The 26,984-nt window shown below is 38.4% G+C and overlaps 1 protein-coding gene across 4 annotated transcripts; it reads right to left on the bottom strand.

Annotated features, from left to right (window-relative positions):
- Window positions 1–1,092: 1,092 nt before the first annotated feature.
- Window positions 1,093–26,930, bottom strand: agla (amylo-alpha-1, 6-glucosidase, 4-alpha-glucanotransferase a). 4 transcript variants are annotated; one of them, XM_079876646.1, is made up of 34 exons: window positions 26,846–26,930; window positions 25,626–25,772; window positions 24,441–24,651; window positions 24,157–24,326; window positions 21,330–21,533; window positions 19,449–19,630; window positions 19,236–19,347; window positions 18,321–18,447; window positions 17,928–18,030; window positions 17,756–17,853; window positions 17,371–17,510; window positions 16,183–16,370; window positions 14,395–14,518; window positions 13,078–13,241; window positions 12,891–12,992; window positions 12,639–12,794; window positions 11,553–11,703; window positions 10,732–10,856; window positions 10,326–10,438; window positions 9,013–9,147; window positions 8,556–8,686; window positions 6,528–6,664; window positions 6,029–6,162; window positions 5,328–5,503; window positions 5,024–5,126; window positions 4,533–4,758; window positions 4,045–4,156; window positions 3,828–3,963; window positions 3,582–3,694; window positions 3,053–3,264; window positions 2,469–2,566; window positions 2,284–2,371; window positions 2,059–2,192; window positions 1,093–1,692 (listed from the first exon to the last, which is right to left on the bottom strand). In XM_079876646.1, the coding sequence occupies exons 2-34, from the start codon at window positions 25,702–25,704 to the stop codon at window positions 1,575–1,577; spliced, it is 4,602 nt and encodes a 1,533-aa protein (XP_079732772.1). In that variant the 5' UTR covers window positions 25,705–25,772; window positions 26,846–26,930; the 3' UTR covers window positions 1,093–1,574. The 4 variants fall into 4 exon arrangements, with proteins under 4 accessions (XP_079732772.1, XP_079732773.1, XP_079732770.1 ...); XM_079876647.1 differs by lacking the exon at window positions 14,395–14,518 and adding an exon at window positions 13,988–14,111; XM_079876644.1 differs by lacking the exon at window positions 26,846–26,930 and adding an exon at window positions 26,040–26,144.
- Between the last annotated feature and the right edge of the window lie 54 nt (window positions 26,931–26,984).

Below are 26,984 nucleotides of genomic sequence, written 5' to 3'. Positions count from 1 at the left end.
TCAACTCGAGTTACGCTGACAGGCCCGGAGAGGTCACCACACATCTCTGTGTTTAACACTCAGTAACCCTGCAGGCGGCAGAGAATGCCTCTGAATTCCAAGGCTTCATGTTACAAGCTCGAGAGGTGGACGGAAAAACTGCAGTGGGACGCTTCACATCAATAAATACCGTCCAATCCCGTGCCATGAACTGCTTTAATATAGAGGTGCTTTATTGTTATTTTAAGATGGAGTTAATGTATTTCATTGTTCATTCGTATTCATTGCAGACATTTAAATATTAGCTGCTTTAGTGCTAAAAGGAGGCATGAGTCATGGAAACACTCTGGTTTTGGCCCTCAGAATTCAACTCTCAGCCAAGCATCTGCAGTCAAGAAATCCCAGTTTGAGGCTACATGGGAAGCACCGACAAACACCTCCCTGGTTGATATTCAGTTTTTGTATGCATTTAACACTCGTTTAAATAGCCAAATTATACTTTGCAGTCTCTTAAATTATTAAAACTCCTTGATCATAATTCTCCATTATTTTAATGCCCTTACAGTGTGACATTTGTCAGAGACTATACTGTTTTCTGGACCATGGTGAACAGCTCTACAATTCGTTCAATTGACAATCAGTCCCCTCCAAACAACACATCTACAACAAGTACATCTACAACAAGACCACCGGCTGGTTCTCAACAAACTTTACCAGTGAGTGTTCAGAGACATGCGTCTCATTTTCAAATCATCAGGTGCTTGAATGTTTTTATTTTTCTTTTCTTTTTTTTCTGACAGAATTCCTGCCACAAAAACACACATTTGAGTGCGATGCAACACACTGTGATTCTCCTTGCACTAACTTTCACTTCAATCAACCTTTGATAAGTATAAATAAGTTCTATAGGAAAATACTCTGATGTTTTAGATTAAAGGTAATAAAACTTGATGATAAAAGATTAGTATTTATAGAATATAGCCATGCAATAATTGTGGAGAATGCGAATACTTTAAACGTGTAATAAAATAAATAGCTGGCAACAAAAATGTCTTCGCTTTCTGAATTAAAAACAAAAAGTTATAAAGTTTAAAAAATAACCTTTTCCAGATACTCAGTCTTTAAACCTTTTTATTTCACATTTATCCATGTTTTTATAATTATTCAGTCATTTCAAACAAGCAAACAAAAAGATATTTTTTTGAGTTTTAAAAGATGCATCCTAACCTTACAGCAGTGTGAAAGACGTTTGTGTGCAAAGAAGAAGGACTAACACCACACATTAACTTACAGCACTAACAATGGGTTAATGGGTTAATTATAGGTTATACTAGACAGGTTCTGAATATTCTGACAGAATAACAACAACATCTTGACTATGCTCCTCAATTCAGCTAAGGGCAAATTCACAGTCTCTAGTAGTCTAGTAGAAGCTGGACGAGGGATGGAAGACAGTGAAACAAGGAAATATCGTATTAACATTACTGGAAGTACAGCGTGTTATCTTGTACTTTACACTGAAGCTCAGGGAGGTGATGTGTCCTCAGACCTGTTAAAGTAAAGAGCACACAAATAAGATAGCACAGGATCTCTGCTCACAGGTCATGAAGAATCTCAAGCACAGCGGCAAGAGACCAGGCCTGAGTTTCACAGCTAAAAGGGCAGTACTGGCCATTCTCATTAGTGAGCTCTGGCAATCCCTTCCAGGATGACCTGAGGAACAAAACACAGATATATCAGATCCAGATGACACGGGCTCTCCAAATACAGCATAAGATTTAATCATCTGTTTTCATAATCATTTATTGTTCCATTCACATGCATAGTTTCTCAGATGTTGGAACCGCATTTTGATGACTACAGTGGTATTGAAATTACTCACTATAAACTGGATTATTGAACAGGTGTTTATCTTTATGAACTTACTATCTCATTTGCTACGTTTCGGTTTTTTTTTAAGTAATATTTGCACAATACCAGCCATTAGTCATGGCACCAGTAATTTAAAAATCCAATTTGTTCAACAAAATAATAGTGTTCACTGCTTCGGAGAGCAATAATTGTTAATGCAATGTTTACCGTTCCATGTGGATATAATGGCGAGAGAGGACATTCTTCACCAAATACACTGTTTTGTCATAAGTGTCTTCGCCTAACTTCTTAGCAAAGTAGATCTTTGCACGGAGGAAGAAACCGATAGGCCAGAGCCACTCCTGATGAGGGTAAATGAACAGAAAGGTAAGTGATCCCTTAGACTGAAAAGCTGAAAATGTGCTGATGAAGTAGTACATATATGGATCTTACAGGGCCTTGATGGTAGTTGAAGCCCCTGGCAAGGTTGTAGTTGTCATTGTCCAGAGAATTGTCATAAACGCCACAGTAAACCATGTCACTATTCAAACAAATGATCTCGAGTCACTCACAGGAAGCAGGAATAATGGTAATGCAGTATAATTAATGTAAGCCGGTAGGAAAACATGGACTCTCACTCTGGGTCTAAGGTCTTCATCCCAAGAGGTCCAAGCAGTTTCTCTTCTGTAACATTCAGTGCTTCCCAAGCGCGCTCCACGGTAAACAGCTCTGGAGCCTGGGAAGGGAAACCATTAGAAATATACAAATTACAAACTATAAATCTTTTAGTAACTAACCAATAATTTGCTCCCTATAATAACTGGCACTTTTGAGCATTATGCCATTTTTTCTTACCCATATAAAAACTCAGCATGTCGCCCATTTAATAAAACACTCGACTTGAATGATCTCATTTAAATAAACTGCCGATCTAAGTATTTATTGATGCTACATATAAAATAAAACGAACATAAAACACAAAAATAGCTGTAAATTATTCTAAATGCTCTAAATAATGCTTAAGATTAGCATAAAACATGAAATACACCAAATGTTAAAATATCAAATAAATAAGCAAACAAGCAAATAAATAATATTATATTTATAAAGTATATGATCCCCCTATTATTATCCCCCTGCTCACACGAAACGAAGTGAAGGGATCTTTGATCTTTTAGATCTGATCAAGACCTAGTGTGTTACATTTAGAAGGAATCCTCACCACCACCATGGCAATGGCAAAGTTGGGTCTGAGCTGGTAGTCACACCAGGGGCTGGAGGCTCCGTAGCTGTCTTTGTAAATCCCCTGCTTATGGACCAGCTCAGGATGCTTCTCGTTGGGGTCATTTGGGTCATGAGACACATAGAACATCTTCTCAAAGTTCTCTTGGATTTTTCTGTCCCACTCTTCATAGGACACAGAGAGCTGTTTGCCTGCAGGTATAACAGAAACATTTGTGATTCAAAGGTTCTGGATGACAGAATGAACCAGTCACAAATATTAGCTCTGTTCCAAAGCTTAGTGAGCTGCCTTGTTGTCTACAAAGGCAGCATCCTATGATTTGAAATGCTCACAAACAATATACACACACAAATAACTGGAGGAAATGATTAAAGGAATCTTAGAAGGTAACATCACTTGCATTGAGAGTGTGCTTGATGATGCCTTAAAATAATGTCAAGGTAGGCAGCTGACTAAGTTTTGGAACAAAGCTAATGTTATGAACACTGTCTGGGCCATCTGAGCTCACCGTCTTTGTGTATGGTCATAGTATTGTAAGGAAAGAGCCCTTGCTTATGTAGCTCCACCAACCAGCGCAATGTAGATTTGCACAGACCCACTATTTCCACCGCTGAGCCATCTCTGCATTAGGAACAAAAGAGTCATATTCAATCATGGGAACAGATATAGAATGTGAGACAAAGAAAAGAGATCCACTTATAAATGGTGTCTTATAAATAGAGTATATGTGGCTTTAAGAGATTTCAGTGCATGCCTGGGTGTAGCCGGTATCCCTTTATTGCGGGCCCTCTCGCTCTCTCCCATTTTGTCCATCCAGGTCCCGCAGTTAAACCGATTTCCACCATACACAAAACCAGTGTCGGGGTTCACCTTGGCCACAATATTGAAGCCTGAGAAAGTTCATAATAAAGCAGATTCATACATTTTTGAAAGAAAAAAAAAAAGTATCAAATTATTTCAAAAGGCTTTACCTTCATCTCTCATGTTGCGGTCAATCTGTGGTCCGGCGTTCCTCTCTCTGAACTCTATACCCTGCATGTGGCGCGTCATGGCCTCATGAATGACCTCATACAGCAGCTGATCCTGTGGCATCATCAAAACAAAGCAATACTGGTGACATCTGGCTAACAGTGAAGATAAAATTTTAATAGAGTGCATTCACAATGCATTAAATAGTCTATTTTGAATGACTACTGAAATTGATACTTTTATTCAGCAAGGATAAATTGAATTATGTTACAGCAAAGACATTTATAATGTTACAAAAGGTTTCTATTTCAAATCAATGTTCTTTCTATTCATCAAATATCATGAAACATTGATACGAATAAGAAATAAGTCAGCATATTAGAATGATTTCTCCTGTTTTAAGGATAAATGTATACTATTAAAATATATTTTAGTGGAAATCAATACAAAAATACAGGCCAAGAAAAAGATTTTTTGGTGGTGTGCTCACCACGGTGCCAGGTGTCAGGGGTTTTGAGTCGTCTGTAGGGAACATCCTGGACACGGGGCTTTGGAGGATGTCATTGCCATTTGGCACCATAGTACAGTAGTCCTGAATGCACTGCAGCCACCACCACACTGCATCACGGCAATTGAAACGGGCCCCTACACCCTCTCCCAGCAGGTTAGGGATCAAGCCATGTCTCAGTGTGCCTGCAAAGGCCAGGATGATGTTCCTGTAAAGCAGGATGAAGAGAAACAGAAAGAACTAAGGGAGAAATCTACTAGTCACTCAAGAGTAAAATCCTTTTTCTCAGTCTGAGGTCATCCATATTAGCAGAAGGGGAAAATAATCCATTAGCGGTTGCATCACAAATGTTTCTCAAATGATTCTAGATGGAGCGATACTTCCCTGATAAGTCCCTGAATCAAAATCAAATTCTTATGCCTATTTCACATTGGTCTCAGTTGATTGCTTTAGAAATGAACTGAATTCAGTACCTGGCCTCCAGGTGACGGCCGGTGACCAGCATCAGTCCTCGCAGGGCGATGAACGTGTCCCGACCCCAGCAGCGAAAAATTCCAGCAGAGAAATGTGGCAGACCTATGGAATGAGGAAATCATCAAGGCCAAGAATGATAGCACAGAGCTTAAACACTGTACCTGGACACAGTTAAATTTAAACCTACAATCCTATGTTAGCAGCCCAGACACTTTGGCTATTCGGCTAGCAACACTCAATAATTAATTTACTCTGGTGACCTGTGACATATATAGGATTTTCTATGGGGAACTATAGAGTCACCTGCAGCCAAGGAGACACAGCACTGCTCCTTCTTCTCAGTGATTTCATTGACACGGTAAGGCACATCGCTCAGGGCTGGTGAGAGAGGTGGAAGAGCTGGATATCGTCCCACGCCACACATTTGGACCGATCCCAGAGCCAACATCTTCACAAAAGATGAGCCATTCTGCACAAAACTAACACATACACACACATGCACACAATAAATAGCAATCTTATAACAGCCCAAAGAAAACAACCCCATGACAACTCTCGAAACAGATTTTAAGTGGATAGATCTTGGCGGACTAGATCTGCAATGTTGTTCAGAATTACAAGCATTAGGATACGCTCTGCTTCTGCAAGGTAAAGTAGGTAGAACCCCACAGCAGATCTAGACAAGTGGTGCTGGGGAGGAAAATTCCCATGTCACACAGTATTGAGCTGAACCAGGTTGCAATGTTAATAAATAAGCTTGCTGAATAAGCTAGGAAATAGAGATCGATTGGTTGCTGGATTAGGAGAATCAATCGGCTACTTAAAAGAGTTTCATGACTGAACTGTTTGTTTGTTTAATTAGTGATGCACAGACCCTGTAATATAGTTGTTTTTGAAAGTGGAATCATAATAATAATAATAATAATCATACAGCCCAACAAGTTGAGGATGGGCTAGGATAGACACAAACACCAGGCTGATCATTCTCTTGTTTAGACACTGACCTTGACATCTGTTTGAAGGTCGCATCAAGTGCAGTGGTGTAGGCCCCAACCAGGATGGCATCAAAGTAACAGGGGATGAGGTAGCGAGGGATGTGCTTCAGGTAAGCAAACATAGCCTGGAACCACTGACCCACCTAAGCACACATTAGAGTTGGAGTCAAATTTAGGTCAAACTTTAGATTAGATTATTAGCCTATATTTTAACTATGACTTTTGCCTCAGGCTCAGCAAACTCCTAATTACTAATTAATAGTTGATAAGGTGGTTGTTACTTTTAGGTATGGGGTAGGATTATGGTTTAGGATTATGTAGAATATAGTCATGCAGAATAAGGCATTAATATGTGCTTTTTAAGTACTAATAAACAGCCAATATCCTAGTAATATGCAGGCTAATAAGCAACTAGTTAAAAGTAAGAATTGGACCCTAAACAAAGTGTTACCTGAATTTAACTAACTACTGGATTTAAAAGTAGGAGCAGCTGTTTTGACTCATTCACCTCGGCCAGTGTGCCCCCGCGTGACATCAGTCTATTGCTCACATAGTCGATCATCCAATCCCCTTGCCTAAGGTTGTCACAGAACGGGTGGCCAAGATCGTTTTTGGGTCGAATGTCTGCCATCACAGACAAAAGACCTGTGTGGGTGAAATCACAACAGTTATTGCCAGTTACTGTGACTTATTTAAAGGGATAGTTCACACAAAAATTCAAATTCTGTCATTAATTACTCACACTCATGTCATAACAAACCCGTAAGACTTTCATTCATCTTCGGAACACAAATGAAGATCTTTTTAAAGAAATCTGAGAGCTTTCTGTCCCGCCGTTGACAGCTGCGCAACGCTTCAAAAACTTCATAAAGAGATTACAAAACTAATCCATATGAATTGAGCGGTTTAGTCCAAATTTTCTGAAGAGACTCGATTGCTTTATATGATGAACAGATTTAATTTAGGCTTTTATTCACATATAAACATTGATCAGCGAACATAAACAGAAGCTCAACCGAACCTGCTTGACGCGTAAGAACAAACCTCATTGGTTCTTCAGGAAGCTCAAACGTGCTGCGTAACACGAGAATGAACCTCATTGGCTCTTGAGAAGCTCAAACGTGCTGCGTAACATGAGAATGAACCTCATTGTTTCTTCAGCAAGCTCAAACATGCAGCGCAACACGAGAATGAACCTCATTGGCTCTTGAGAAGCTCAAACGTGCTGCGTAACACGAGAATGAAACTCATTGTTTCTTCAGCAAGCTCAAACATGCAGCGCAACACGAGAATGAACCTCATTGGCTCTTGAGAAGCTCAAACGTGCTGCGTAACACGAGAATGAAACTCATTGTTTCTTCAGCAAGCTCAAACATGCAGCGCAACACGAGAATGAACCTCATTGGCTCTTGAGAAGCTCAAACGTGCTGCGTAACACGAGAATGAAACTCATTGTTTCTTCAGCAAGCTCAAACATGCAGCGCAACACGAGAATGAACCTCATTGGCTCTTGAGAAGCTCAAACGTGCTGCGTAACACGAGAATGAACCTCATTGGCTCTTGAGAAGCTCAAACGTGCTGCATAACATGAGAATGAACCTCATTGTTTCTTCAGGAAGCTCAAACGTGCTGCGTAACATGAGAATGAACCTCATTGGTTCTCGCACGTCAAGCAAACATGCTTAAGCTTTCTTTTACCACAACTGATGTTTGAGTTGATGAATGTTTACATGTAAATAAAAGCCTATGAATGAATGAATGAGGCATTTATATAGCGCTTTCATATGTACTACTGTACACCCAAAGCGCTTTACAATCATATCAAGGGATCTCTCCTCAACCACCACCAGTGTGCAGCATCCACTTGGATGATGCGACGGCAGCCAAAGTACAACGGCGCCAGTGCGCTCACCACACACCAGCTATAGGTGGAGAGAGGAGAGAGAGTGAAAGAGCCAATTCAATGTAAGGGGATTATTAGGAGCCCATGATTGGTAAGGACCAATGGGTGGAATGTGGCCAGGACACCGGGGTTACACCCCTACTCTTTGCGAGAAATGCCATGGGATTTTTAATGACCACAGAGAGTCAGGACCTCGGTTTTTACGTCTCATCCGAAGGACGGTGCTCTTTGACAGTATAGTGTCCCCGTCACTACACTGGGACCCACACAGACCACAGGGTGAGCACCCCCTGCTGGCCTCACTAACACCTCTTCCAGCAGCAACCTGGTTTTCTCAGGAGGTCTCCCATCCAGGTACTAACCAGGCTCAGCCCCGCTTAGCTTCAGTGGGCAACCAATCTTGGGCTACAGCCTAAATTCAATCTGTTCATCCTATAAAGTGATCGTGTCTCTACAGAAAATTTGGATTAACCACTCAATTCATATTGATTAGTTTTACGATCTCTTTATGGACTTTTTGAAGCGACCTTTAAGACATCTGGAAAGCATTTATTTGCACAAAATACAAACCTAGTGTATATTGTCCTTTTGAATACAAGTTTCAATACAAATCCTTTTAAATACAATCTGTACCTTGCAGACCACCGTATTTGAGTGGTGTCCAGTCGGGGATGTTGTAGCAGCCCCCTCCATCTTCCTTCTCCTCTGCGTCACAGCGAAACAGCAGAATGTTCATATCAGCCAGAGTCATCTTAGACATAATCCTGGTGTGGAGGAGAAACACGAAAAAACATCTTCAGAACTCCTCAACAATGAACAAAACATACATGTTCAGTCCTCTGTGCACAGAAAAAGAAAATCTACGTGGGACAGAAAGACTATAAGGCTGCAGTAGCTGTTAAGCACAACAAACAGAGGAACAGGATGTCCATTAGCGTCAGTGGAAATGTGCGGAACGGATCTAGATTGGGCACCGGCACCATGGTGGTGGAAACTGGTAAATGTGGATGTGTCTTGAATATATTAGAAGAAAAAAACAATTACATCACAGCAAAAACTCAAAAGCTGAAATGTGTTAGTGTGAACTCACTGTGTCAGGGTGCTCTTCAGTATGTCGGGTGTGTTTGGATCAGATAGACTTCCTGCTTTATACAGTGGATTGAACTGAATGAGATGGTTCCTCAACACACCAACCAGCTCCTGGGATTTGGGGTCCAGACTTACCCTGAGAAACAAAGACATTTCACTACGTACTACAAAATAAATTTTATTAGAAGTCAAAACTTTTTTCCACAGGTCAGTGGTTCTCAGTGGTGGGGTCACAGGAGTCTGTACTGGATCAGCTGAGTGTGGATAACAGGAAACAATTATAAATGCAAGTAATAAAATGGAACTAACTTTACAATTGTAAAACTAAATAAATAATACACTACCATTGAAAAGAGTGGGGTCAGTAAGATTTAAAAAAACAGCAAGAATGCTTTAAATTGATCAAAAGTTACAGTAGACATTTATAATGTTACAAAAGATTTCTATTTCAAATAAATGCTGTTTTTTTAACTTTCCATTCATTAAACCCATCAGCACATCTGTTCTCAGTATTGATACAATTTTTATTGATAAAAAATAATTATAAAATTTTATATTTTCAACGTTGATAATAATAAGAAATGTTTTACTTTAAAAGTACTGAATCAGCATATTAGATTAATTTCTGAAGGATCATGTGACACTGAAGACTGGAGTAATGATGCTGAAAATTCAGAACAATTTACAATCACAGGAATAAATTATATTTTAAAATATATTAATATGAAAATAGAAAAGTTATTTCCTCAGTTCTTTGTTTGTTCTTCTTTGTGTTATTGTGTAGTTACTGTTCTGATTCTCCTGCGTATTTTCCCTTCCGAAGACTCTTGGTTCTATTTGGATTCGTGTGTTTAACTACACCTGACAATTACTGTTTTTACTGTATTTTTTAATAAAATAAATGCAGCCGAGGTGAGACTTCTTTTAAAAAAACATTGAAAAAACTTTCCAACCCCAAACTTTTCAAAACTTTTCAGTTCTTTGTTGTTGACATTAAAGATTGTGTGTCCAATCAAACTCGATCTGAACTTTTAAAATATTGTCCTATTTCGCCTATTACATGTTTATTTTGTATATTGTCAGGCCTATGCAGTTCATATTAATATAAAATACATTTCAAGTTTTTTTAGGGCCTGAGCACCGATAGTCTGAGGACCCTATTGGAATTGCGCCGTTTAACTTTTTGTATGATACACAATTTTGGCATCACCACTTCATGTCCAGTGCAAAATCTAGGCAAAATCCTGATGTAAAACCATTTGAAAACCACTGTCATAGATCGGTTTAGGGACAGTAAAGCTGTTGAAGTCTAACCTGAAAGCAATAACGCTTCCAGGCGTCAGCTGCTCAAACACGATCTCCTGCACATATTCACTGCGCCCTCGAGACGTCACCCCCGCCTGCCGCACCACCTTGCTGTCCTTCAGCTGAGCAGACAGAGACGCAAACAAAGGAACATCTGAGACCAAAAGATAAGATTAACTCGTGCAGTGTTGACAGTACAGCAAATCAAAAGGCCATGCAAGTCCAGGCGGCAGACTTTTACAACCAGGCAGGAAAGGGGAGGTTTACCAAAACAATTTGTTGAGATGAAACGAGAGCTCTTTGAGGGCTGTAGGGTTAGAGCTTTTGCTATTTTGTGAATGAGTGCTCTCTGCTGAGGCCATTGTGTCGGCTTAGAACGGTTATAATTAGAGCGGTCTCACAGCACTCGAGTTACCTGTATGTGCTCTTTAATTTCCACCGTGTACCCAGGCATGCCATTAATGCTCCTCTCATCTTTTTTGTAGGAGCCCGCCTGCCTCTCCACAGTACGCACTTCCAGCACCACCTCCTCTATCTTACCTGTGAGAGAGGATTTGTTCCAAAAGATTTCAGGGATTGGCTTCCAGTCAGGCATTAAGTACAAAGGACACATAATAGAGACAGAATAAAACCAGACACCAGAACTGAATCTCAGTAGCTGCGTTTACATGGACCCTAATAATCCGATTGTAATCAAACTAGTAGCACAGTCGGAAAAAAAAGTCATATGTAACCGCGTCGATCGGAATGAATTGGCCAAATAGGATTAAAATTTCATTCGGATAGTAAGGGGTGGTTTAAACCTTTTCTAATTCGATCGAGAGGAAATGTAAAAACTGGAATGTTATTGAAACCCGAAACTGGAAAGTACTGTGCATATGCAATGACGTAGAAATGGTGTAACGAAGTATTACGTGTGGAACGAGCTGTTGTTGCTCTCATCCACGTATGCCTTGTTTTGGGCGCGGCACGGCACAACGGTTCATGTGCTCGTCGTCTCCTATTTAGGACACGAAATATATAAATATTAAGACTGCTATTTAAAACAAAGAAAAGAAGACATATAGGAGAATGGTTAGTATGCACTAATAGCGGGAAACTCAATTGGAATGAATTCAAACAAAAGGTGTCCATGTAAAAGTAGCTAGTGAGAGCGAGTGAGAGAGGATATCTCATCCAGTTAAACACAAAGAAGGTTCAGCATCTCTGATAAGGAGCAGTGAGCCTGTGACACACCTGGGATGCACATCGGTGGAACCTCATTTGCATACCGATGGTGTTTGGGGTTCTTGAATGCAGTGCGGCACACAGCCACCACTGACTGGTGCGTGCTGGGACAATGACGGGTGACCGCCACTATGTCCTCATCCACTTGGTCCACAAACACCTAAGAAAAGAACCAAAGACATATTGATAAAGATTGTCAAAGGTTTTTATAGTTTTGAATTTCAGTTTGGTTTTTATATTAATCGTGTTTACAAATGTATTCTATTCTTTTCAGGTCATTTCTAGTTCATAATTGTATATAGCATTTAGCATTTTTTATATATAGCATACTATACATCCAATATATAATATACGAAATACTATCTATAAAAATATAAATATTTAACATTTATTTATTTAGCTGGTTAGTTTCAGCAATGGTTTATTTAGTTACACCTTTAATTGATTAAACTTTTTCAAGTTTATTATAGTTCTGCATTTTTTATTTCATTTTTATTTTAATACAATTTATTTGTAACTGTATTTACTCCAACATTTTTTCTGGTTATTTTTAGCTTAGAATATAGCGTTTAATACATATAGTTAGTAGTTTTTATTTTTATAAAATTATAAAATGCAGGTTATTTTTAGTTTCTAATTAAAATGTAATATTTAAATTTCTATCTAAATGTATACTTTTACATAACATTTTAATGTGTTGGCAAAACTTGCTAGATGAACTTTAAAACCAAGTACTGACAACCTTACTTGTGTCACGTGTCATGGTAAATGCCGTTAACATTAGCTTTCTGTATGCTTATGTCTTATCGCTGCCGGTGTGTTACGTATAGCATGCGTTTGGCCAATCAACGTACAGTTTTGTCACTGGTAGTTCCTATTGTGCTGGGTTAGACCCTACTCTGAAGTAGGAGCTAATTTAGTCCCCTCAAAAGGCATTCCTATAACTAAATTCGTTCCCAGTTCCTGCGTTGTGAAAACACCAAAATGTGGGTACTTCCGCCAATAGTTATACTGTAGGAACTATGAAAACATTCCTCCAGTGCAAAAGCCCCTTATGTGGCTAAACCATCTGTGGACCCCCAGGGCTGCATTTACCTGGTTAAAGCCTTTTGCAGCCAGTTCCTGGTGTAGCCGATTGAGGGCCAGCTTTCCAGCGATGATTCCTGATTGCAGGTTGACCTCACCAGGGGATGATGGCTTAGCCTGAGGATTCCATTTGCTATAAAAGCGCTCCTCTGAAACCACTGAGATCTGATGGTAGAGACAAAAAAGAAGGGCTTTGAAGATGTACTCAAATAAAGGAACTCAATCCATGTTTTGTGAGTCTGTGTGAAGTTGATATCTTGCCTGGTGGGGTACTAACTCATCGTAGCCTCTGGTGCTACCAGTGGCACAGCAGGCCATAGAAACAACAGCAGAGCTGGGCAGTGAATCATATACAGAGCGGACCTACAACACAGAATATCAACATAAGAACTCTTTCAAGAAGCTCCATCAACATTAAAGTAATTCAACGTGTTTGACAATGCTATACCTGAATAGGGCACTCATTATCATGTGTGACATCTAGGAACATGGCGTGGGCAATGCTGGGCACCAGAGGCCTGAGACTGGGCTGAAGAAAAGCCCCTACCGGTTCCCCTCCGTACCGGTACACCAGCCTGCCCTCCTCATGACTGTCTCCTGCGCTCATCGCCTCTACAACAGCACAAGGAATGACAAGTAATGCAATGCAAAGTATAAATACTCCATCAGTTTAAAGTGCCCCTATTATGTTATTTAAAAGTCTCCTGATTTTGTTTTGGAGGTCTCCTACAATAGGTTTACATGCATCCAAAATATATAAAAAAAGCGCTTTCATTTTCACCTCATTTTTCAAAGATTCTGAAAACGGTACTTTGGAGATTCTGTCTCTCTAAACTCCTCGTTTCCGAGAGTCTACTCTGCTCTGATTGGTCAGATGGCTCACAAAAATAAATGTTTTATATATTTACGGTAGGAAATTTACAAAATATCTTCATGGAACATGATCTTTACTTAATATCCTAAGAATTTTTGGCATAAAAGAAAAATCGATAATTTTGACCCATACAATCTATTGTTGGCTATTGCCACAAACATACCTGTGCGACTTATGATTGGTTTTGTGATCCAGGGTCACATATATTCAAATAGGAAAACACCTCTTTTGAATAGAAATAAAATTTCACAACATTGCTGTTTTTACTGCATTTTTGATCAAATGAATACAGCCATGTTAAGCATGAGACTTCTTTTAAAAAACATTCAATCCTTAGTGACCCCAACCTTTTGAATGGTAACAATTCAGGATGTTTGATAATAGTGTTAGACTTCACACTATACACTTACTGTATGTACGAACAATATAATAAAAGAGCTAGAATGCAATTTTGTCAAAGACCTGGGTTATTAGAAGGCCATACCTCTGATGAGTGAGGAGATTCCTAATCTAGTCACAAAGACATTATCCAGCTCCTCGCTGCCCGTGAAGAGCTCGGCCACCACGTACAGGTCAGGCCTCAGTGTGCGGGCGGCATCCAGCATGAACTGCAGCAAGCAGGGTTAGTGCATGACAAACAGCCAAGAGGAAACCAAACCACGGGTGTTAGTATGTCAGGTGAGGGGCAAAAAAATGGGTTCAGAAAAGGAGGAGAGTCATGCCTCAAATGAAGCCAAAATGAGTGAACAGGAAACAAGGTCCAGGAGAGAGTTTTAGGACGTAAATATTCAGGAATGATAGTTCAGAGAGGAAATGACAGGATATGCAGAGCAAAAAGAGAAAAACAAACAGATAAGACAATGTTAGTGTCATGCTTACAGACATCAGTACCTCTGATGAGACTGGTTATTCCGAGCCGGTTTACAAACACATTGTCAATCAGCTCGCTGCCTGTAAAGAGCTCGGCTATCACATAGAGATTGGGTCTGACGGCTCTGGCCGCCGCCAGCATGGCCTGCAGGGCACAACATGTGATAAAATTCAGAAGTGTTGCTGCCTAGAAAACCATCAACTGATGTTAAATTTAGCCGGGTTTCATTCATGTCCCTTAAATACAGTACATATGTGTAAAAATAACTTTAACCCTAGAATGCATTAACCATAAAATAATCCACACGAATGCATGAAGCGGGTCAATTTGGGCAATTTGAACCCCTTTATGCATTCTAGAGGTAGTAAAAAAAATAAAATAAAAATTTGCCTATCAAGAAATATGAAAAGTACATTGATGAGGGTCATGGAATATCAAATAAATAATTGTTTTCATTGATAAAATATTTTTTAAAAATCACACCATTCCAAGTCAATTTGACCCACTTTATGCATTCCAGGGTTAACAACAAACAGCTGTTTCCAAATTTATATGTGTTATTATAGATATTTTTAGAAACACGCCAGCTTTATTTCATGTTTCATGTTTCATTTTTTCATGAGGTTACTTTTGCCCTTTACTTTCGACTTCTCACTGTATTAGCTAATGTGCACATTTTGAAAGCTATCAATTTGTCTTTGTGCCTTCTGTATTTTTACGTTAGTAAAATCTTAAAGTTGTCTTCAGTAGTCTTAAGCAAAGCAGACTTAAAGTTGTCCCCAGGTTTCACATTTTCAATAAATGCTTATGCAACATTATTTTAATGACAGAATCACTTTAACATTATTTTAATGACAGAATCACTTTAAAGAAGTGAACTATTAGAACTAAGGAAAAGTTAGTCTCTTTTTAAACACTGTTTAAGAGACAATCTGTTATGTTTGTGTGTAGTAAACTGATAATTGAAAAAACATAATGCCAACCCTGTTATCCTTCTGAGGGCATAACTACATCCCAACATGACTTATAATGCAATTTATTAAGATTCAAACAAATAAATTTGTCTAATAAAAGATTTATAGTTGTATGAAACCTTTTGGGTACCACTTTATATTAAGTGTCTTTACTATGTACTAGCATTTAAATGAATCTTGAATCTTGTGTATACATGTTTTTACATTGTAAATACCTGCATGTAATTACAGCTGCAATTAATTTCTGTAATTACTATATTTACACTGTTGACCTTTCTTTGCCTTTCCTTGTCTCAACCTTAAACCTACCCATACCACCAAACCTGTCTTAACCTTACATGTCTCCCAACTCAATAGCAGCAAATGTGTTTTGCAATTCAACATGAACACAATAAGTGCATTTATTGTACCAAACCATTTTTTTTTTTTATGTAAATACATAGTAGTTAAAAACACCTAATAAAAGCGGGACCAACTTTTGTAATTTAAAAATCACCATGTTAAACTGGAAAAGGCGTCAGTTGCACAGCATGACTCTTATACCATCACTGATTTATCAATAAGCATAGGACAGAGAATAAGCCACACTTAATATTTCTTAGTGTGAAGTACAGCAAATGACGGAGCTATCGGTGGATGGGGAACAGTCAGCAGCCAAAACGTACTAACCAAGACAGTAACTAACGAGCTCGCCATATAAAAATGTGTAGGGGAAAAAAACATTCTTGCCCCCCATGTCTAATATTCGTCTTTACACATAGTTAATCTCAAACAGGTTATTTATCTGCGATCTAGCCAAAAGTAATAATCCATCTTTTGACACTGCCGCTGTACCTCAGCCACATGCAGTGGAGTTGAATGGCAGTTATCCAGACGCACTCCCACAAAGTGCTTGGCCGTGATCTCGGTGTATTTCTGCATGTGGGCCCACAGGTAGGGGCAGTCCTCGGGCCCGTTGCCATACCGCAGTTTAACACTGTCACCCCAGCAGATCAGCTCCCTCCTGATGTAGACATTGGACCCTGACCAGAATGAGGAGAAGAAGAAAAAGCAACTTTGATTCACCTCACTGCCAAAAAGGTTTGGCAAGTGCTGTCAATGATTAGGATTTAAAAATGTGTTGATATCGCCACCTTGTGTTTAAAGTCAGAATGACATCACTGCCATCTTACAAATCCACTGTGACAGAATTCATTTTTACAATACACTTTTAAACTTTATAAAAACGTTTTTTCCAAGTAATTGTGGGGGGAAATATATGTTTTTCTGGGGTTCAGTTCAGGCGTTACACTTCAGAACTGAGACTATTAAAGTATTAAAGGTAGATGAAAACTTTTTTAAATTTAGCCATGATAGTTTTACCTTTTTAAACAATACACTTAATTACACTACTGTTTAAAAGTTTGGGGTCAGTAAGATTTTTTTTTTTTAAATGTATTTTTAAAAAGGTCTCTTATGCTCACCAAGGCTCCATTTATTTGATCAAAAATAAAAGTAAACTTTGTAAATATATTATGTATAATAAATGTAAATTTAAGGAATGTAATTTATTCCTGTGATGTAAAGCTGAATTTTCAGCATCATTACTCCAGTCTTCAGTGTCACATGATCCTTCAGAAATCATTCTAATATGCTGATTTGCAGCTCAAGAAACATTTTTATTATTATCAATTTTGAAAACAGTTGTGCTGCCTATATTTCTGAAGAAAACGTGATCAATTTTTTTTTGTATTCAATGATGAATACCTTTTTTTTGAAAATAGAAATTGAATGTGTCCTTGCTGAATAAAATAATTCATTGATTTAATTTAATTTTTTAAATCTTACTGACCCCAAACTTTTTAATGGTAATGTATTTTTCAAAGCTCTTTCAAAATTGCCATTTCAATGAAGAAAAAAATAATAAATCAACATGCAACTTTATTTTAAAAGTTTCTTTATGGTCCGTATATACACTACTATATTTACATAATTAAAGAAAACATGTAACAAAATTCTGTTAGTCAAGGCAGACTGCTAAACCTGGCTCTGCGAAGTTCCTCAGAGGATCGTCCGCCATGACCCAGCCATTGTGGGCCAGGAAGTGACATGACTTTTCTGGTTGATTCACCAGTTCCAGATCTTCCTCCAAAGTTGCCTCCTCGAATGGGAAAGTGAAATATCTGCATACAGACAAAAGTTTTCAGAAGCACCATAATTACATATATTGTATTGTATTCAGGTACATCACTAGAGGGCCGAAAGTTGGTGACGATTCTAGGGCCCAACCGACAGAGACCCACAACAACAACCCGCACCGGGGCTCCGGATACCTTAGCTACGGCCCTTATTGTATACATTCATTTTATTAAACAAAGGAACATGATGCTAAAACTTCAGCAAAGGCTGATGGAAGGAACTTTGCTACCTGGTAACCAGAGGATGCTTCCTGGTGACGGGGCCCAACTTGGGTCCATGGTCAGCCAGTCTTTCATAGCTCACGGTTCCATCAATGCAGTTGGTAGCCTAAGAGTAAAGAAATGACATTACTGCACTGGACTACATTGAAATCAGAGGTAATGCTACAGAGAGACACTCACCTGCTCCTGATGGTGCTTAATTTCATGAAACTGTTCACCATTTATTTCCTCTAGTCTCCTCCTCAGCCAGTTACAGCAATCTTCAATGGCACCAGGACTGCTCCTACAACAACATACATGTATAATTCATCTGTAGAATACCGAATACAGCATAATAAACAGTGTACAGCAGGGGTGCAAAACTCAGTTCCCTGGAGGGCCACAGCACTGAAGAGTTTAGCTTTAACCCTAAATAAATGCACCTGATCCAGCTCATCAAGTCCTTCAGGCTTATTTGAAAACTGCAGGTGTGTGTGTTGGAGCAACTCTGCAGGGCTGTCGACCACCAAGAACTGAGTTTTGCACCCCTGGTCTACACTGAAAACATGCTCAAATGTGTATCAGCATACTAACCCATGGGGCACAAAGATTTCTAGAGCGGAGTTCATGTCCACTGTGTTTCCAAAGCGCCTGTACTGAGGGTCCTGAATGATCTTCAGTTGTTGTTTGCCATCAGTCTTGATCCTATCAGGTTTGGCTCCTGTACAGACAATTTAGAACAAACCACTAAATAAATTTGTTCACTCAAAAATGAAAATTCTGTCATCATTTACTCATACTCATGCCATTCCAAACCCATTAAACTGGTCAATGTTTATATGTCAATAAAAGCCTAAGTTAAATCTGTTCATCATATAACACGATTGTGTCTCTTCAGAAGACTTGGATTAAAACCACTCGATTCATATTTATTTATTTTACAATTTATTTATGAAAGTTTTGAAGCATCTGAGTTTTCAGTGAATAGACTTTCAATGGAGGGACAGAAATATCTCCAGTTTCATTTAAAATGAAAATATTTTCATTTGTGTTCCGAAGATGAGGGAAAGTATTATGGGTTTGGAATGACATGAGGGTGAGGGTATTTTTTATTTTTGGGTGAACTAATCTTATAAAGTCATCATGAAATCAACTGGAATATTGAAGTATTTACTACAAATGATTTATCTGTGCACATCATTTTTTTAATTCATGTGCCCTTATAATAATCTTTAATCAAAATATCTTCCTCCCCCTCTTGCAGAGACATTTCTTCTCTTCTCTAATGACATGTTTACTGGCACGAGGGACAACCTGTCGCTCACATGAGATCAACCAATAGAAAAATCACAACCATCCAACATTGTTCCTTGTTCAACAAGCCGTTTCACTCGGATATCCATCACAAAAGCGAACAAAAGACTATCGCAACTTCCATTTTATGCCGACTTTAACATTTTCATTTCTCTTAACCTACTGTAAGTGTCTGAGAACCATCCAGGAACTCACCGCTTTGTAGTAAAGCTCTGAACTGCTCCACCGCCGGTTCCACTTTGACTTGGAAGAACTCCCACAGTTTAATCTTGGGAAACACATCCTGCCAGAGAACTCCACGAATGGCCTAGTGAAAACACATTACAGTTAGTTTTGAAGGAAATAAGAGCACCTTACACTTCAAAATGAATTCCATTCTATGGCTTTCACAGAAAGCGATTCACTCACATGGAGGTGCGGGTGATCCGTGATTAGGGCAGGGAGACCCCTGTCTTCGTATTTGCCATCAGCTATAGCACAGGTGACGTGCCACAGGGCCCTGTCCAGAACCCAGGCGGGCTTCAGATGAGGAGAGTTCACCAGGTTATAACCACACTCAGGATGTTTCTCAATCCATTTGCTGTTAGCAGCTGAGAAAGGCAGACGGTTAAAAGACACAGCGGTTATCGTGACATTGCAATGCAAAATAAATAAAAAAAGGACATAGAAGATGAAACGGGCATCAGGTAAGTCACTGCAAGTCACTGAATTGGTGATTCTACTTTTGCTGAAAAAAACCCTCCACCCCCTCAAATGAAAAAAGATATGGACTTTTTTGGATTTAAATGACAACAACTTTAAGAATAAGTTGTTGGTTCTAAAGAGACCAATTTACAATGAGGTCCAAAGGTTTGAGATTTCTTATGAAAATGTGTCTATTTTGCATTTTCCTATTTTAATGCAACAATAGTAATTCCATTAGTGACCTCAAAATAATAATAATGAACATTTATTACTTTATTTTATTATTTATTCATTATTTACAATACTGTTCAAAGGTTTGAGGTCGGTGAGACATTTATAATGCTACAAAATATTTCTCTTTCAAATAATCAAAAATCATGAAATAATGTCTTGCGGTTTCCACAAAAATATCAAGCAGTAACAATTTTTTGTTATAAACTGCATATTAATTGTTAGAAAAATAAGGAATGTTTTTTGAGCAGCAAATCATCATATTAGAATGATTTCTGAAGGACCATGTGACACTGAAGACTGGAGTAATGATGCTGAAAATACAGCTTTGCCATCACAGGAATAAATAAATTTAATAGAAAACAACTATTTAAAATTGTAATAATATTTCACAATATTACAGTTTTTACTATATTTTTTTAATCAAATAAATGTTTGTATATTTATATATGTATATTTGACTTTGATTCCCAGATTCATAATGTGGCCTCAGACTTTTGGACCCCCCTGTATATATGTAACCTGCACAAATACACACATATACTATGCCGTACTGGACTTCCCCTTGTTTAAATGTTTGGCATTTGTACACAGCTTCAGATAAGGTATCACACACCCCCTGACCTTTAGCTGTGCTGAGTTCTGGTAGCAAGAAATGAACTATGAACTTTGCTTTCTATGAAGCCTGACTATTCTAACACATGCATGCACAGCAAGACAAGATTAAGGAAAAAGAAACATGATTTTATAGTGACATGCTTAGAGATGTCAAACAGAGACGGAAGAAGCTCTGTAACAAGACTATGCAAAACAAGTAAACAATTCAAATTCCACTGCAGTTACTCATCTGTAAACACATTAGCCTTCTCTAAACCTTCACAGTCAGTCAGCTTGTCTGAAAGAAAGTTTTAAAGTGCTCCTCTTTATATTCTGCTCACGCATTGGGTCCATACAATAGCTTAACCGCACTATATCAGACAGGCTAAATGTTTCACCGATAGGTCCTGTCCTCTGCAAATAAACTATTTTTAGAATTGAAGTCAATGCAAAGGCTTTTAGTGGGGGCTTACTGGAGATTACAGTCATTCGCTTTGGAACTGTGGCCTTTTCCATTGGAATAAGAGAACCCACTATATCTGGACCCTGCAAATGGATAATTGACATGCAATACTTTTGAGAAGTCATGTGGGTGTGATATGTTATACTTAATTTAAAATTATTTAACAACCTTTTGACAATTCTTTTATAACGGTTATGCATGTAGCTTTTCTGAGTTATAAGGATATTTTAAAATTTAAAAAGTACCAAAAATGCATAAAGCATTGTTGAAAATTGTCTATAAACTAGATAATAAAAAAATAGAAAAACGCGCACCCGTATGATTGTAAACCACATCCGTGATGCAAAGCATATTCCACTCATTCTTCATTTTCTCCACCAGGTTGCCAACATCTGTCCAGGTGTAAGCTTGTCCAGGAGGGGAGAAGTCTGGGTTAAGCTCCAGCTGATCGGCCAGAGAGTAACAGGAGCGAGACTCACCCAGCGTCTGCAGTGGTGTGAAGTGAATCATATTATACCCTAAAAAATAGAAATGAAATATGAAATCAGTTACTTTGAAACAGAATACTAACTGATTACGTATTAAGATATATACTCACCTAAAGGATTATTAGGAACACCATACTAATACTGTGTTTGACCCCCTTTCGCCTTCAGAACTGCCTTAATTCTACGTGGCATTGATTCAACAAGGTGCTGAAAGCATTCTTTAGAAATGTTGGCCCATATTGATAGGATAGCATCTTGCAGTTGATGGAGATTTGTGGGATGCACATCCAGGGCACGAAGCTCCCGTTCCACCACATCCCAAAGATGCTCTATTGGGTCGAGATCTGGTGACTGTGGGGGCCATTTTAGTACAGTGAACTCATTGTCATGTTCAAGAAACCAATTTGAAATGATTCGAGCTTTGTGACATGGTGCATTATCCTGCTGGAAGTAGCCATCAGAGGATGGGTACATGGTGGTCATAAAGGGATGGACATGGTCAGAAACAATGCTCAGGTAGGCCGTGGCATTTAAACGATGCCCAATTGGCACTAAGGGGCCTAAAGTGTGCCAAGAAAACATCCCCCACACCATTACACCACCACCACCAGCCTGCACAGTGGTAACAAGGCATGATGGATCCATGTCCTCATTCTGTTTACGCCAAATTCTGACTCTACCATCTGAATGTCTCAACAGAAATCGAGACTCATCAGACCAGGCAACATTTTTCTAGTCTTCAACTGTCCAATTTTGGTGAGCTCGTGCAAATTGTAGCCTCTTTTTCCTATTTGTAGTGGAGATGAGTGGTACCTGGTGGGGTCTTCTGCTGTTGTAGCCCATCCGCCTCAAGGTTGTGCGTGTTGTGGCTTCACAAATGCTTTGCTGCATACCTTGGTTGTAACGAGTGGTTATTTCAGTCAAAGTTGCTCTTCTATCAGCTTGAATCAGTCGGCCCATTCTTCTCTGACCTCTAGCATCAACAAGGCACTTTCGCCCACAGGACTGCCGCATACTGGATGTTTTTCCCTTTTCACACCATTCTTTGTAAACCCTAGAAATGGTTGTGTGTGAAAATCCCAGTAACTGAGCAGATTGTGAAATACTCAGACCGGCCCGTCTGGCACCAACAACCATGCCACGCTCAAAATTGCTTAAATCACCTTTCTTTCCCATTCTGACATTCAGTTTGGAGTTCAAGAGATTGTCTTGACCAGGACCACACCCCTAAATGCATTGAAGCAACTGCCATGTGATTGGTTGATTAGAATAGATAATTGCATTAATGAGAAATTGAACAGGTGTTCCTAATAATCCTTTAGGTGAATGTATTTCAGTTAATTTACCAATGTAATAAAACCACATAAATGCAATCTATAGCAAACTATGACATACCAAATTAGCCATACTTCATAAATTAACCTTGAAGGCTTATTGCTTATGGGAAACATTACTCATAGTTTTAAGAAGTATGATCTACGTGCATTTCAATGATAGACCTTACAGTGTATGATTATATACGGCCATTAGTGATGCACTGCGGATAATAACATTCCAATTAATTGCGGGTGGATGAGAGATAAATCATTAATGTGTTGACATTAATACGATAAGACACGGAACTCTCATTTGACGGTAAAATGCAACGAACGTGCGTCACAACTTTTATCTCTTCAGGGAAAACCACCTCCTAGTCGTCATTATATTAAACACAAAGGGAAAAAAGATATTGCTTAATAACTTAACACTTTAACTAAAAATATACACAAGCATAACCGAACTTATTCTGATAGAAGTGTTTTCCAACATAATGATGGAAATATTATTATAAGTGTTAAAAGCTTAATTTTTTGGTCAGGCACCAGTTTGCAGACTCTCAATAAACTATGCAATTGCAGGGTTAGTGGAAGCAAAACAGATCCGAGTTGGAAGCATTTTACTGAAATAGCTAACCAGGATGAATCAAGTGGTGGGTACGTGATATGTAATGGCTGTGAAACCGCAGTATGTATATGACAATAAACTAATAAAGCCTATATCCAGCCTTTGCTTGGACTGAACATATTTAATTTCTTCTGTGTGTGTTCGGAAAGTTGGCGGAACTAGTGGCAATTTAAGTTTCAAGAGAGTAAAGCCTTTGTTAACTTTAGACTATTAAGGAAATGTAATTTTGCCAAAGAATAACTTTTACATTAAACAAATGTTCATTTAAATGCAGCCTACTTCAGTGTAATATGTTACCATATAATTTCACTTAACACTGAGAATTTGAATAATTGTAATGTGACGATCGGGTGTGGTTCGGGTGCAGATATCTAAATCAGAGAAAATCACTGTTCGGATGGGTGGCGGGTGGATGGTTTATTTTTAACAGTAGATTCGGGTGATGTTAGAGCTGACCCAAGAATCTCTAATGGTCATTATTCTGAAATAAAGAACTCAAAAATATTCACTTTGGTAAAACTAACTTGGCCTAACTAACGTTGACTAACTTAACCTCATTAAATCTATTTGTTCAGTTTCTGCATAGTTATTGGTTATTGATTTGTTCAAGTAATCAAATTGACCGCAGATAAGAGAAGTTCAAATGGAGTTAAAGTTGGAAGTGTTCAAATTGTAAGTGTAACTAATATAGCACCAGCTGTCTTCTTACCAGCCTCTTTGGTGACTCTGAGCCTGTCCAGCCACTCATCCAGGGGGCCGAGGCATTTGGACAGGTATGTCTGGATACTGATGCAGTCTAGGGGCAAGATGTGGTTGTCCACCCCTACCCGGAGCACTGGGTCAACCACAATATATCCACCACCAGACCTCTCCTTATCTCTGAAGAGTAAAAAATTAAATGAACAAGGACCTGTTGTACAGTTTTTAACAATATTTAAATGCAGAACTGACAGTATAATCTAAAAAAAAAAAATGTTTCTGCAACTAACTCACCCATGGCCAAAATAATACTGGTATGAGCCTGAAATCTTGAGGTCAAGGTTGCAGAACTTGTCCGAATCATCCTGTCTTCCAGTAGGGTTAATCCAGTCTAAGGCGTGAAACTTGTGGCGCTCAAAGCGCTCCCCTTCTGCAGGGTAGTTGGTGTAAACGTGCACGTGTTTCCCCTGAAGAGTGGGACCCAGGCGAAACTGGAGTTCAAACCCTGAGCAGAAACACAACATAAGCTTCATGACACAGATCTTGCCGTTTTTGAGTCACAATAAATAATTGTATAATAATAATAAAGAATTGATACAAATACTGGTGGAACTTGGCACAAATTGTTCATGACATATGTATTTATTAACAAGCTTTCTTTTTTTCAAATATATTTCAATGTCTTGTGGTACCATAGTAACAGTATCAGATGGCAATATGATGGTACTTTGTATTGATTCCTTATTATTATGCCATGATATTTACATGGTACTTCAAAGTTCCTTAAAGTGTAACATGGTTTTACCATCATAGTAGTCTCTAAAATAAGCATTGTATTATCATGATACAATCCCCCCAAAAAAAGGGTTATCATCATTAAAAAAAAAACATTTTATACCAAATTATGTACTTATGAAGGATCTATAGGGCTCATAATATTATTATTAATAATATAATATAGCCTAATTGTTATCATTGATATTAATTAGATAATTATTATCATTAATGTAAAGGCAAATAAAATAATCTCATAGCTTTAGCAGATGCAAATTAGATAAAAACTAGACACTAACTATTAATCTATTTTGAAATTATGCATTAACAGTATCTGAGGAAAATGATGCATATGAATTTGAACATATACATTGATAAATGAAAACCTCTTCATAAGAGTATCCATGGGATTAAAAGTGAAAAGTTCTGAACAAGATTTGTTTACTGGATTCATTATATAACGAACAGATTACATTTCTCAAAATTATCATAGCCAGTGCCAATCTCCTCTGCTATATTTACTCTTTATTAGTGCATGAATGAATAGTATAAAGTTGGCTCCTGAGAACACCACCGTCTATAAATAAGCACAAACGTTCCGCACGTAACACAGACTACTGGCCATTATCACACTACAATGAATACACTAGTACTTCTGTCGTGCCTCAGGACAACGCAAAGAGTTAAACATGAGCTGAAACTTGCCTTGGTCCAGACGGAACAGGGTCCTGTCTAGTTTCTCCATGTCATTGAGGACCATCACTCTTGTTTGTTTTGGTGTCATGATTGCCCTCCTTATTTTAGAACGTCCTTAATACAACGATGAACAGGAATTCAACGGGACCCCATTCACTGAGAAGTGAACCAAAAAATATGCAAATCATCACACACACACACACACACACACACACACACACTGAATTACAATAGATGATGACTTCATTGAACTTAACAGAAACCTGTAGCTTCTGAAAAAAACAAAACACAGAATTGCAACAGTTTCCTTTCAAATTATTGCAACATTTTACCATGACAATGTAAGAGCCACATAACATGATAACGAGTGAGCATTGCAACAACCAAAACAGAGAGCTCTGCCGGAATACATACGGAATATACCTCAATATTGTCAAGGTTTGTATCCGTACGTTAGTATCTACGCTCTATGCACCATCACCACCTCTGATATTAACAGTGTCCGATATTCGTGAACGAATCGTTCATATGAATCGGATATGTTCAAAAGGTTGAACCGGTTCACTGGATAGAACATGTCCGATTCGTAATGTGCCTACACTTGGAGTGACGTGACCCGAGGATAGTTTGCCGAGACGAATTGCAGAAATGATTAGCTACACCCAAGAGATGTGAATTCATTATAGTTTTGTCTAATGTAAATGCAAATTATATTTATCTTGTAAAAGACTTGTTTTATGAGCCGACTAAAATTAATAACACATGAAAATACAATAATTGTTACAATTATTCTAATCATCCATAATAACCAGCATTATGTTTACGTATTTACTAGATTATTTTATCACTAGGCCACACCGAGATGCAAAAAGAATCAGTGAATCGTTTTGTAAAGCGGTTCTCTGAAACAAATTGTTCGAAAGAACCGACTGGCGGAAATGTATCGGACTTCCCATCAGTACAGTAAACATGATATACTATTTAAAAGGCACGGCCAAAAAAGTATCCTCTATCTCAGACTGGTCGAGGTTAAGAATTTAGCGGATAAAGGCCAAGTCTATTTTAAATGAGTAATCGGGGCAATGTAGGCTAATATTTGCCAAGCCATATTACAACATGCATATATGTCCTATTCTGATGCACGACAGTCTAAAATATAAACTGATATCAACATTTAGATCAGTTTTGCACGACAATACAGTGTTATAAAGTAGGGTTAAAAGACACACCAGTGTTTTTTTCCTGTTTTCGGCTTAAGGACGTTCCAGTCGCTGGTGAAGGAGGCGTGTGCACGTCTCTGCTTCCCTCTACCGTAAATACACTAATAAAAAAGACACATTGCCATTTGCATTAAATGTTTTCAGACAC

The sequence above is a fragment of the Squalius cephalus genome (assembly GCF_949319135.1).
Source record: "Squalius cephalus genome assembly, chromosome: 7".
NCBI lineage: Eukaryota > Metazoa > Chordata > Actinopteri > Cypriniformes > Leuciscidae > Squalius > Squalius cephalus.
This window is presented reverse-complemented; position numbering and strand designations above follow the sequence as displayed.